At 37.8% G+C, this 12983-nt stretch overlaps 1 protein-coding gene across 32 annotated transcripts in view; it reads right to left on the bottom strand.

Moving 5' to 3' along the window:
• The window catches only part of LOC135501822 (voltage-dependent calcium channel type A subunit alpha-1-like), a 348627-nt gene that overhangs the window by 113265 nt on the left and 222379 nt on the right, over positions 1 to 12983 (bottom strand). For 29 of the 32 annotated variants that reach the window (XM_064794169.1, XM_064794155.1, XM_064794162.1 and 26 more), the window contains 4 exons: positions 12787 to 12890; positions 12157 to 12272; positions 7245 to 7304; positions 6267 to 6371 (listed from right to left, as the gene is read on the bottom strand). In XM_064794169.1, coding sequence (XP_064650239.1) covers positions 6267 to 6371; positions 7245 to 7304; positions 12157 to 12272; positions 12787 to 12890 — 385 coding nt within the window. Of the gene's footprint in view, positions 1 to 6266; positions 6372 to 7244; positions 7305 to 11984; positions 12101 to 12156; positions 12273 to 12786; positions 12891 to 12983 lie in introns of all 32 variants that reach the window. The other 3 variants (XM_064794185.1, XM_064794152.1, XM_064794154.1) reach the window with 1 other exon arrangement.

The following is a 12983-nucleotide window of genomic DNA, read 5'->3' as shown; positions in this document are numbered from 1 at the left end:
TGAAATGAAGTGTTTTGCGTGCTGTTGGATTTTTCTATCCAGCACTGAAGACTGTCTTGCTGCCTTGTCATTGTAGTTATATAAGCATAGGTTAACCTATAATGTTTTCAGTTTCAATTTCTAACAAATGAATGAGTGGAAATTAGCTTCATGACAACAACATTCTGTTGCTTCTAAACGGAGACTTCTGTGACTACAATGGAATCAAAATGTTAGTAATTAAAGAATCCATCTTGAAATAATCAATCAATTAAATTTAAATGATCGTGAAAAAGAATTAACTCTATGTAAATGTATGGTGAACTTCAAATAAAGGTATATTCAATACAAAAAATGTCATGAAACTTAAATGAAATTTAGACTTGCATATTGGTATAATTTAAGAGAAAAAAATTAAATCAAATTACTGAGACTAAAAAATTTAACTAAAATAAATAAGTTAAATTTTAGTAGATGTTGAAGCCCGATTTGCTTTGAAGACTGTCTGTAACATGGACATCGCTGATGTAATTAGAACGCCTGTTCAGAACAGATGCTGGGCCCGGTTGTTAGAAATTATGTTCAAGCGCAATTAAAACAAAATTTTTGCAATCATATTTAATCGACAGATATTGTATTTGAGTTATAAGCCAAAAATCAAATGGAAAAAAGTTTGTGCGAAGTCAAAATGTGCTAGTGATGTCATAGACGACTTCCTCTGTGAAGTGACATCATGATTTGAGCGCTGACATCCGGGCCCATGTTGCACTATATGCATGTTAACTTGATGTTAACATGTTAACTTGATGTTAGCATGTTAACTTGATGTTAGCATGTTAACTGCATATATCTGATCCTGAAACTGATCATCAGTACTCAAAACTGACACAAATTGCATGCAGTCAGAGCAGCGTTTGGCTTTACAAGACAAAACAACATAAACTACTAAACTAAAACAATCTACTATCTAATTCTAATAATAGGGCCAATAGCACAGTCACAAGTTGATTCGTACTGTGCAGACGCTATTTAGCTGGTTTAAACGCCTTTGGTACAGGGCCCTTCAACCGGCTAAGTAGCGTCTGCACAGTACTCCAAATTCAATACAATATCTCTGACACACGCCATAAGGATCTACAAATCATAGACTGCCTGATGCTGTAGTGCCAATGCGAACATAAATGTGTCCTTAAACTGGGGTAATTTGTGCTTGCACAGTGCAATTCAGTTGCCGTTGTCTTCTCGTAGTCAAACAGGGTGTATTTCATCAGAAGTAGATGAAGCAGATTTGCAGGTACGAGTAGAGGAAAACTGCTGCCACAAGCTGGCTGGCCAAATTTCAGAAGTGGATATCTGGATTTCTCAACACAAGACCGCTTAGAAACGACTGGAGGGTTATGTGTGATGAGCGGCTACATTTTAAAAGAAACCTTCTTCTCTATCAATAGAATGCATGGCCATTACAGAATAACCTCGTATCAACTCAAGATAATCCTAAAAAATGAGTAGAGCAGAAACTGAAGAAAGAAAACTTTGAGAAAATATTAATTAATTCAATAATCTATAATTGATATTGTTGCTAAAATTGTACCCTCCAGCTCTTCCGCTAATTCCAACTGTGCCATTTTGCCGCCTAAAAAAGAGGACGAATCTGCAGTGAGACTGAAGTTTCGGGTCGGTTTTTTAGGAGCCTCATTTTTATAGCCTAGTGATTAACACTTCTGGCCACGATGCAATAAGGCCCGGGTTTAATTCCGGGGAGAACCCAGGCTAACCCAGGGGTGTATGTCTGGATTAACCGGCGTTTTTGAGGAACTAAAATTCTGACTTTTCAGAGTCCTCGAAATGTGACTGCGACTTAGGTGAGTAACATGAATGGCTTGCGTGCACTCTACCTCTGGCCAGAGACGTGGACTCATTCGGCCAATGAACCCCAATTTGCCCCTAACCGTAGTGGTACGTAAACATGCTCATCCCACCTTGGAAGAGGAATACTCCCTGGAGAATAACACCCTAAAAATGCAGAGCAGTGCTAAAGAAAAAGGATTCATTTTATTGTACAAGTAGGTTTTAGTGATCAATTTCACGGAACTGATGAATTTTATTAAGATAATAAAGATTTTTTTTATTTCAGAGTTGAAAAACTAGGATCGAAATTAAAGTTTAGTAATTTTAGAAGATTTGTAATACGGATTAGTAAATTGAAATTAAATTTTGTGGTTGAATGTAACAAGTTTAAATGCTATTAATGGTTTGAATTACGAGCAGTAAGAAATTAAAGTATGGGATATTGGATAACAAAATAATTACTATTTGAAATTGACTCAACATAAAAAAATATGTAAAAAAAGGTTTTAAAGGGATCAAGCCGCTGAAATATTGGAAGTCGTTTAAACTGGTCAACGAATTAGATGAAGAAATTTATTACCGAGAAGACTAAAGCACTCCGAAAATGAGTGGTTTAGATTGTTGCCACATGCGATCTTGATTGCATGCAACCAAAATCACTCGTCTGCAACGTTCATCGCAAGTGTCTGTGACAAGAATCAGTGACCGACAACAATCCTAAGGTCACTGCAATTCCAATCGCTTGATTGCGCGGGGCTTTATGAATGATGTGAATCGGAGAAACAACCCAGTATTCAAACGATCCAAGAAAGGACAGACTTCACACTCGAATCGAATACCTCACTCTTCATCTTAAGAAATTATCAGGATCTAAAACCATATTGGAAGACTTCAGGATAGGTCGGCACGCAAATCCAACGACAGATGTTATACGGGATAATCAATTCAACACCGAAAAATGTTACAAAAATTGAACTCTTCGGTGTAAAGTTATAATTTCATCACGACAGCAGAATTGACTTTCATTCTATACTAAGACACTGCAACTGAATCCAAACAGTTGAGAACTTAAATTATCTGTTGTGACCAAGTTAAAAATATTGAAATGTTTTGTGAGTAAATTAAAATTTCGAAGTAAATAAATTCTACTGAGCAATTGTTAAGGAAACATGCCGTGTACCTTTCTTCATTTCTAGAAAAGAGAAATATGGCTGTGTTACTTAGATGTGTTTCTATGAATGGAAAGAATGAAATTAAATATCACCTGCCAATCAAATTAAATATCACCTGCCAATCAAATTAAATATCACCTGCCAATCAAATTAAAATATCACCTGCCAATTAAATTAAATATCACCTGCCAATTAAATTAAATATCACCTGCCAATTAAATTAAATATCATCAAAACCCAATCAAGTAGAGTTAAGCATAAATATTGACTTATAAATGATCTACTATTTCTCTGAAGAAGAGCAGTGTATTCTGCCAGGGGAGAAACTGTCAGGTAAACTGTTAAAGTACATGTACCCTTTATTTCTGCCACTCTGATACCAATACATACGATCTTTGGGTTACTAAATGCCATTGAACACTTTCCATTCGCTCATAGTAAGAATATGCTGAGCCAAACTTTTGAGAATATTCTAAAATAGAATTCATAAAGCTATCTAAGCAGACAAATAATTAAAGAAGTGAAATGTAGAATTTTTGAAAAATATTAAATGGAGAACATTTTACGTGATGGAACAGCGAGAGCTGTGATGGGAGCATGCACTTCTAATGGTTTTATTCAAACATGTCACTTAATACACTTAAAACAGTGTCTCACCATAAGAATAATGACATTAGGTTTTATAATGATAATAATGAGACTTCAAATGCACTAAATCCAACCAGTTTCAGTTGTTCAATGTGCTTAACATTATTCCCGAAGCTATTCATGATTCAAGCTCTTTCCCCCGGGAGTAATACGTGTATTAGAGAGCTGCAGCTTGACAGTGCAATCTCCGAGCATGATAGATATTCAACGCCCAGCATAAAAACGTAAAGCACCTCAGAAGCTTAAAGGCCCAGTCCATTCAAAAAAATCCCTGCATAAGCCCACGAAAAAAGCGGATGTACAACTCTCTCCACAGATGGTGCAGTTGTACCAATTCAGGCACTTAATATATTCGCTGCATGAATTTTTCCAACAGTTGAAATGGGTGTACACCAACCTCTCAATTTAAGGCCATGTGCCTGCGTCTTAAGTTCACAAACTGAGAGGCCTAACACTATAAAGTAAAAAACTATCGCACAGTAGAAAACTGAATGTTAGTAGTTGGACAACAAAGAGGTTTAAAACTTTAGAAGGAGTTTTTAATGAACAAGAATTTTATCTAAGGAAATGTTAGACAAGAGAAAATTCTATAGTAGGAAAAACTGAAAAAGACTTGTCTTAACACTAAGTGTCCAATGAATTGACACTCGTAAAGACGTGAAAATGAGGATCAAGATTCGGAAAACTGCACAAAAACGAATTATCTATGGAAATGAGGAGACATCTACCTGTTCGACCCTCGAACTTCGACCTTTATGCCTGACCTCAAATTGTTTGTAACACCTTTGGGTTCGTGCGATACATGCACAGAGTGAATCCCTCGAGAGGTAGAAGACACTCGCGGGACAGAATACCTGCCTCGGAGCGATGTCTTACAACAGGTTGGATGAAGAGGTGCGTTTACACGTGGAAACAGTGAATTTCAGGAAACAGCAGGTCTATTGCATTTTAAAAATCAGACGTATATTCGAACAGGCAGCAATAGTGTATCATATATAAAATTCACAGAAGACACTAGCCCCATTAATTGACCCCACAGAGAGTAGCACATAGATATGCTATGTGACGTGCTCGAGGACACCCAGAAAAGGCTCTGGGACTGTCAAAGAGCCGAACCTACTACTTCCTTGTTTGAGGCTAAAGTCGCACAAACTGATACCATCAAGTCTCATTCTCACTACCCAGCAAATCGTCTAGGGCTCCTGAACTTCCCGACAGTTGGTGACACAGTGACTCCACGATCATGCTACACACGCGTCTAACTTGCACTCCATCCTATTGATGGCAACACGTACACGTTCACATGACAAGTTTACACGGCGACTAATCGACCCATATCACAAACACCACACGTTACAACGTCGACTAGTAGACTCACGAAAACTTGGCACCCTATTTCGGTCTTTCAGTGAAAAAAACTTTCAAACTCGTTTAAGTATCAGCTAGAATCTGGCAAGAATATTGCATAACACAGGTGGACTGGATAAGGCTAAAACTCATGAATATTGGCACCTAGCACTGCAGCTTTAAGGTAGCATTCGCGTTGGACCCCTTTCCACTAATCTTGCATTAACAAAATCTGTGGGCAAGAATTTTCATTCGTAACTTTTTGTAGAGACTCAATAAACGTTGTTTGAGTTATTTCAAATTTTTTAAGCACTGATCACTAACAACATTTCATTCTTTTAGTACCAATACATTAACCCATGCATCCCCATGCCCATATTCATAATTTAATCCTCATTTAAAAATCTAAAAGTAAGTCCATCTGGCCCCTAACATATCGTTTTGAACGACCAGGCCCAGATTCTGACTTTCAGTTCATCTATAGGAAAGGACAGAAACTGTACTTGTCTAATCTTTAAATCGTCTACTTGTACTTTCAGTTCAACCCAAAAACACCTCCCAACCGAAGACAAAAACACACAAGCACTCATTTTAGGCTCGGGAAAAGAAAAACATTTCTTTGGAATAATGACATACGTTGTCGTAGAAACCCAAATGCCAAGAAAAAAAAAAAGATTTGGCAAAAACAACACAAGCATGATCTGATTTATCAGAGCCCATTTCCAAAAAATGCCTAGGATCTCTATTTTCAAAGCCCATTTCTATGAAGAGTAACATGATCTAGATGTTCTCTACAAAAAAGGCATGACCTATATTATGAGAGTCCATTTTTCTGCATACAAGCATGCTCTATTCTTTCATACCCAATTTCATTTGAGTAAAGCTAAGCATGATCTATACTTCATACCCCATTTATTTGAGTAAACAAGCACAATCTATTCCTTCATACCCATTTCATTTGAGTAAAGCTCAGCATGATCTATACTTTCATACCCCATTTATTTGAGTAAACAAGCACAATCTATTCCTTCATACCCATTTCATTTGAGTAAAGCTAAGCATGATCTATTCCTTCATACCCCATTTATTTGAGTAAACAAGCACAATCTATTCTTTCATACCATTTCATTTGAATAAACAAGCACGATCTATACTTTCAGACCCCATTTCTTGGGTTATACGAAAAGAATATTATCATAGCCTGTTTTTCGAATTAGCCATGGTGTTGTTAGCCAGTCCCCTGCATACTATTAGTAAGGTCTTATTACGTACTGATGTCTGCAAATAGGGTCTCCTCATTTTCCTCTAGTTCGACCTCTGTCGCCGACTTGCCTTCTTTTATTTGTTTCATTTTCCTAGACGCTACTCTTCTTCTTGCTGAAAAACAGGAAAGGATGAAGTTTAGCCAGCAAAAATACTTATAAAAAATACTTATATAAAAGCCAACAACATTCGTGTACATTGTGTCTGTCTGTAACTGAATTAAAAATAGGAAGAAAGCTAAGATTGCAGCTGTTCAGTTACAAGACATGTCAGAATGATACAAATTTACCAATATATTATTCTACAACGGTATTCAGATATAATAGATTTTACATTTTTAACGAATGGCGTACAACTTTATAAGCCAAGAAACCTTATCACCATTTACCAATCAGCAAAAAGACACTTCTTATAATTAATGACACAGTAAATCATGTACTCAAGCCCTTCATCTGGTCAGGTAAGTCTACATATATTGTTATTCATTTTTAGCATTTTTAAGTTGGCTGTGATTGTGTCATCTGGGCTCGATTGTTCAAAAGAAGTTTTGTCACTAACGCTGGCGTTAACATAACGTGGCGTTAAGTCTAATGGCTTAACCCAAGGAGATAACGCTATGTTAAGTTAACGTCAACGTTAGTGAAAAGTTGTTTTGAACAACCAGGCCCTAGTAACAAAATAGGATTGCTGAACAGATTAGGGAACTTTTGAGGATGAGGGACTTTGGGAATGGAACGTTTAATTATTGGGGATTGACTGAAATTATAAATTTCTTATGTACCTCTGAGATGGACATTGTGCCATGATCAGTTCCTTATGTAGGCCACTAGGCCTGTACGTAAATGCATTATTTCACGTTGCACCACAAACAAAGTTTTTGTAATGCACCAGTTCAGTAAATCTGTACAATTTGATGTACGAAATAAACAAATATATATAAAACAGCTTATAAACCCCAGACTAGACAAAAACACGCCATACACATACCTTCTATGATTTTCATTTTTTCCTCGTCTGTTGTTCTTTCCTCGTTCAATATCACTTCCTCTGTAAAACAAACAGATCAATTTTCACACCAACAGTAAGGACAGAGTACGGCAAAAAGCAACTGGTGAAGATTTCAAATCTGACACAAGGGGATAATCTCCTGGTTAGATAGTCTTACAGCGCCTATATAATCCCTAAAGAAAAAAAGTAAGCAGTATTGTAATCCCGCTTTGAGATGCTTTTCCCTGGAATCATTTCGAAAAAGATTTCAATCCCGGAAAATGATCTTTTAAAGGGTGGATGGGGATGCTGTATTGAACAAACACCCAAGTTGTTTGCCTGATATCTTTTTCGACATGTTGATAAGAAAATGGTCTATTAATTGGCAACAAGCCAAATCGTTCACAATGGCAGACTCAAAACACCGGTTGATTCCAATTAGGGCAAACCTGGAACGAAGATCAATTAGGGTTATTTCGAGGGTCTGGGCATTTTTTCCTGAAAACTGAATCATATTGATGTGTACATATGCATTACATGTATGATATCAGTCAATCATCCAACAGGTACTTACCACGTAAAAACACCTAATGATGATTAACAACTAATTAATTAGGCCAGTAATTAGCATCAATCAGGTGGCCTTGCTTGCCTTGTGACTTTTGTCTTAGACAGGGTTGAGAAGCACGCTGACTGGCGCATAGTTGCAGAGAAGGCTAAAAGTCCAGCGCAGACAGACAACTAAATCAAGGGTGTTAGGCAGAACAACAGTAAATCCACGCATCTTAATTAATAGGGTATCGGCAAAACTACAGCGGCTGCTACGGAACACTGTCTGTCACTACGGATATTGCATTGTTACGAGAGAGATGTTATGTCACTTTTGTTTGAGCTATGACATCATTTTGATGCATTCCCTATTGAGATGTCGATACCCTACTGGTTAAACTGGGTATACTGTGTAGACTATTTAGCCGGTTTTGGTGCATCTGTTTCACATGTTTCATGTAGTAGACCCATTAAAAGGCCTTTTGTGCAGGCACCCTTCAGCCGGCTAAATAGCGTTTAGACACAGTACATCATATTGCCTCCATTGCGAAAGGGAAATTTGCTGTTGCTCTGACCTCTGCTCCGGATTTAAAGTCATCCATTGGCACCATACTTTTAAGATGCTTTGCACACGGCGAGGTTTAAATGATGATGAACAAGCAGTGCATGCGATATTTCTCAATGATCTAACTTAATTTTGGGAAATGAGAATTGGTGTATTTTTGTGCGGTTGTTGAGCAAAAGAGATAGAATATTTAAGACCAGATCTAGAGTTCCTCAGTGTGCAGGACTGGTTGTTATCGATACATATTTTTGGTTACATTTGAAAATTAGAAAGCGGTTCTTTATGTAGATCTTGTAAGTTCATGTTCATTACAATTACTAGGGACCTCGTATGTTAATGAAAAATATCCAATATACTTAAAACTGGTTATCCAAACAATAAATGACTTTTATTCAACAGACTCAAATTTGACTTATAGCAATGCATTTAGCAATGACTTATCCAATTCAATGATCAATTTGTTTGTAAAGCTTCCAGTTTTTTAAAAATGCCACACATATCAAATACTTGTCATTGAGAAGACATAGACATCATTTATGTTAAGTGTCTGATGCTAAAAAATAGATACAGCAACATTTTATAGATATCATGCGATAACGGAATCAACGACACTGCATGAAAATCTTTATATGGCATCGACAATTAAAGGGACTACCGATAGTCTTGTGCGATGCTCGAGGTTGACGAATTGGTTTAAAATGTTTGAAACGTTAAAGCTTTCAGGCATCGGGGTCCGATCACACACCAACAGAAAATTGTTGAGATTTCTGATCACACATCAAAAGAAATTGTTGTGGTTTCTGATCACACAACAACAGGAAATTGTTGTGGTTTCTGATCACACAACAACACGGGAATTGTTGTGGTTGTGATCACACAACAACACGGGAATTGTTGTGGTTTCACACTTCCACAAGCTTTGACATGTTTTAGGTTAGTAACAGTTGCTGAACAAATAACTTGCATCAACATTATTCAAATGTCTAAAGAAAACGGGTGCAATTTCCTGTTCTTGCCGAAACTGAGTTCTAAGGGTTAAAATTTCGTAGGGTTTTAATTCGTGTTTGTCTAAAAATTGCGAAAATAAAACAGTCACAACATTTCACTCTCAACAATGTAAGTCATATTAGTCATTTACCAGTATAAGACACATCACAAAAACATCGTAACCATGTGAATTTCACCTTTTTGGTAGCATATGTATTGCACTATTTTAGACACATGTTACACACGCAGTAAAACATTTTCTTTCAGACTATGGTATATATAGATTTTCATGCATTGAAGGACATCCAAAAATGGTGTTATAAGCTGTGACATCTGTGTATTCAATACTTCAATTGAATAAGGTTTTCAGGTACACTGTGTATCGAGACATATGGCAAGCCAATTAATATGATACATATTCAGTAGAATCTCCATTAGCGGACACCTCTCTACCATTCAAAGAACACCCTCTCATTTAAGAACACTGTGTTTGGTCCCAAGTTGGTCGTTTCTATCTACTTTGACCCCTGTAATCAGGACACCTCTCAGCTTATCTATAATCCACAATCTATAGTGCACACAAGGACATTTCGGGTCAGTTACCTCCAAATCACCTTATAGCACTGGGAATCGATCGCCAACCTATTAACACAAACAAGCTAAACGTGGAGAGGTTTCGTTTTCAACACACCATTTGATATGTAATACGGTTAATAAATGTATTTGGGACCAACTCCAAAGGTAAAGCTGATAAATGAAATGATAGATCAGTTGACTTTCACAATACCAAGTTTTTACAGAATTAATCAATCATTCCTGCAATATCACATGACAAAACAAACTGCATTGGAAAAGTCTATTTGCACAGACTGAGTCAATACACTGTGCATATTATTTCACTGCTAAAAAATATCACATTTAGAGCAAATTGGTTTCACTGACACATCAGATTAGGGAATGTATTTTGGATTGGCAGTTTTGCCGCCTTCAGGGGACATTCTTAACTTCCAGAGGTAATCCTTCCGTTGCTTCCTCTCAATAATACTATGTCATTTACACACAGTGGAACATCTCTTAGCGGACAACCTCTCTGTTAAGGACACTAGTTTTGGTCCTTCATTGGTGGTTTCCCTTCAAATTGACCTCTCTAATCAGGACACCTCTCTATGAAGGACAGAACTTGCCATTCCAGAGGGTGTCCGTTATAGAGAGGTGTCACCGTAAATATATCGCAGGCCCCTGTTTTAGGTTCACCTCATCCAAAATGATTTGAAAAGACGTGACAATATCGAGTCCACTCTTCTTTGACCGAGAGTGCATATCAAGTGTACCCAATACGGCAAGTTTACCAGGCAACTGAGGACTTTTCAATATTATGCAATATTTCATTCCTGGAGATGGAACCGGCCTCACAACACCTCAACCTATCCTGAAAACTGAAAACCAATATTCTTGGGCACGCACCACTGCTGCCGCCTGCCATTGTGCCCCATTGGTCTTAGGTAGTTGGTTAGCCCCTACACGACCGTATGTCATGGGTGTTAGTTAGTTAGTTAGTTAGTAAGTCAGTAAGTTAGCTTGTTAGTTAGTTAGAGTGACACTGACTGAGCCTCAAACCAACAACCTTCCGATCACAAGTCAGACGCTCATCCACCGTGCCCTTCACAGAACCTACATAATGAATTCACAAACACAGGCAGCGAAGGATCCTGTCGACTGGAGAGATCTCTACCCTAGAACATGAAACACTCAGAGGATCCATGCAACAACAGGCCTAAGGAATAGAGGTCACATGGTACCAAAACTAACAGTTCAAAGTGATTGCAAATTTGTCATACTTCGATTTAAAAACAATAACAGAAAACTATCACAACCATGTATGGGGTTTTTTGCTGTACAGAACATCCTTTTCAGCCTCAGTTCAGTTAGATCCCCCCCTCTCCAAAAAAAATAATTCATTATTTCTATCTATTGAAAGATCACCGTTGAAGCTTCACCTCCAGTTGTAGGTTAAAAAGTCTCGACTTCGTGGTGAGAAAACCGGTCAACACAGCTGACATGTGACTGAAAAAAAAGACCTCGTATATGTTGGCTACTTATATCTTATTCCCGATTCTACTTTTTTCCGGTCCTTGGACGGTTGTGGTTAAGTTAGTAAATTTCTTGAGAATCGGGAATTATTTTAAGAAGCCAACTTTAGGCTAGTTCATGAAAGCCAAAAAGGCACCAGTGGGTGAGATAAATCAAGGAGAGTTTGTACCCGCGTGACCAAGGATGGTCGAGGAACCAATAAAACAAGACTGGCAAATGAGAAGAACCACTTTGAACATGACATCCAACAACAGGATTTACAGATAGGGAGCTTCAAATCACACATGCAGTTCGGGAAATATTCCAAAAAAGCATTAGTCATCTCAATGATCCCGGCACCATTAGTGCTGTACTATCTACCGTCGGGGACAGTGTGGTGCTCCTCGGTGTCCACAGGAAGTTGTGCAAAGCGAGGGTAAGGTATGCATTATATAAGCAGCTGATATAGTGTAAACGGGGTTGCAAAACTGCCCTACTGTCAAGCCACGCCATTAAGGAGACAAGGTATGGAAAGACTGTGACCACGTCCTACTGTTGTCGCCACAAACCTGCTTTGCATATCCATTCTAGGTAACCGTTTAACTCCCGTTCTATTTGCTGTTGTCTGCGCAATTTAAGAAAAGCTCGTCTATTTTCTACCCGTTCTCTCTCTTTGGCAAACTCTCTGCAATTAACGAAGTCGAGCGGTTAGTGTACGGAGAAAGTGAGACCATAACTTACCCGCTTTGCAAATCCATTCTAGATACCCGTTCAACTCGCGGTCTATTTGCTGTTTTCTACGCAGTTTAAGGAACGCTCTACGGCTTTCAACTCGCTCCCTTTCTTTGGCAAATTCTCTGTAAGACGCAGTGACATATATTGCAAACGGTACAATGAGTAAAGCAACGGTTTGATCAGACAGAAGATACTTTCAAATAGTCCATTTTAAAGATTTCAAGGTTAACGTGTGTTGAATATGATGTCACAGATCGGTTTCAAAGTCTTCCATTAGAGAGTCTTTGCCGTCTGTTAAGAAATTGAAATTTGTAATTCAATTTCCAATTGGGTTAATACTACCCGATTTGGCGGTGGGTCAAATACATATGCATACAGGTATTTAGTAATTCAAATCGAAAACCTCATGGCTCAAATCACAGCTGAATTCATTCACAAAAACACGAGCTATCATAAATCCTTGAAGCAGGACCCAGCACCTGTCATACGCCTTGCAATCGGAGTATTTTAGTAATGATGAATTATTATCCTTCGCGGTAGCTACTAAGCGTCAAAGGACTGGCACGCTTGCTCAATTTCTACATTTCGTTGTTCTCTCAATTTAAAAAAAATATTCTAAGATATAGTTTCACTTACCCGCTGAGAACTCCAAGAATTAGATTTAGCATAAAAAACGATCCGAGGATTATAAGTGGTATAAAATACAGAAAATTAAAACTATTCCCCATTGCGTCATTTGTCTGAAAAGAAGAGAAAAAGACGTATAAACGTTGCAGCAAATAAGTATACGTTATACAAATTATATACGTGTACACGCACATTTTAAAACTTGG

Source organism: Lineus longissimus, chromosome 17, assembly GCF_910592395.1.
Source record: "Lineus longissimus chromosome 17, tnLinLong1.2, whole genome shotgun sequence".
NCBI classification, from domain to species: Eukaryota; Metazoa; Nemertea; class Pilidiophora; order Heteronemertea; family Lineidae; genus Lineus; species Lineus longissimus.
This window is presented reverse-complemented; position numbering and strand designations above follow the sequence as displayed.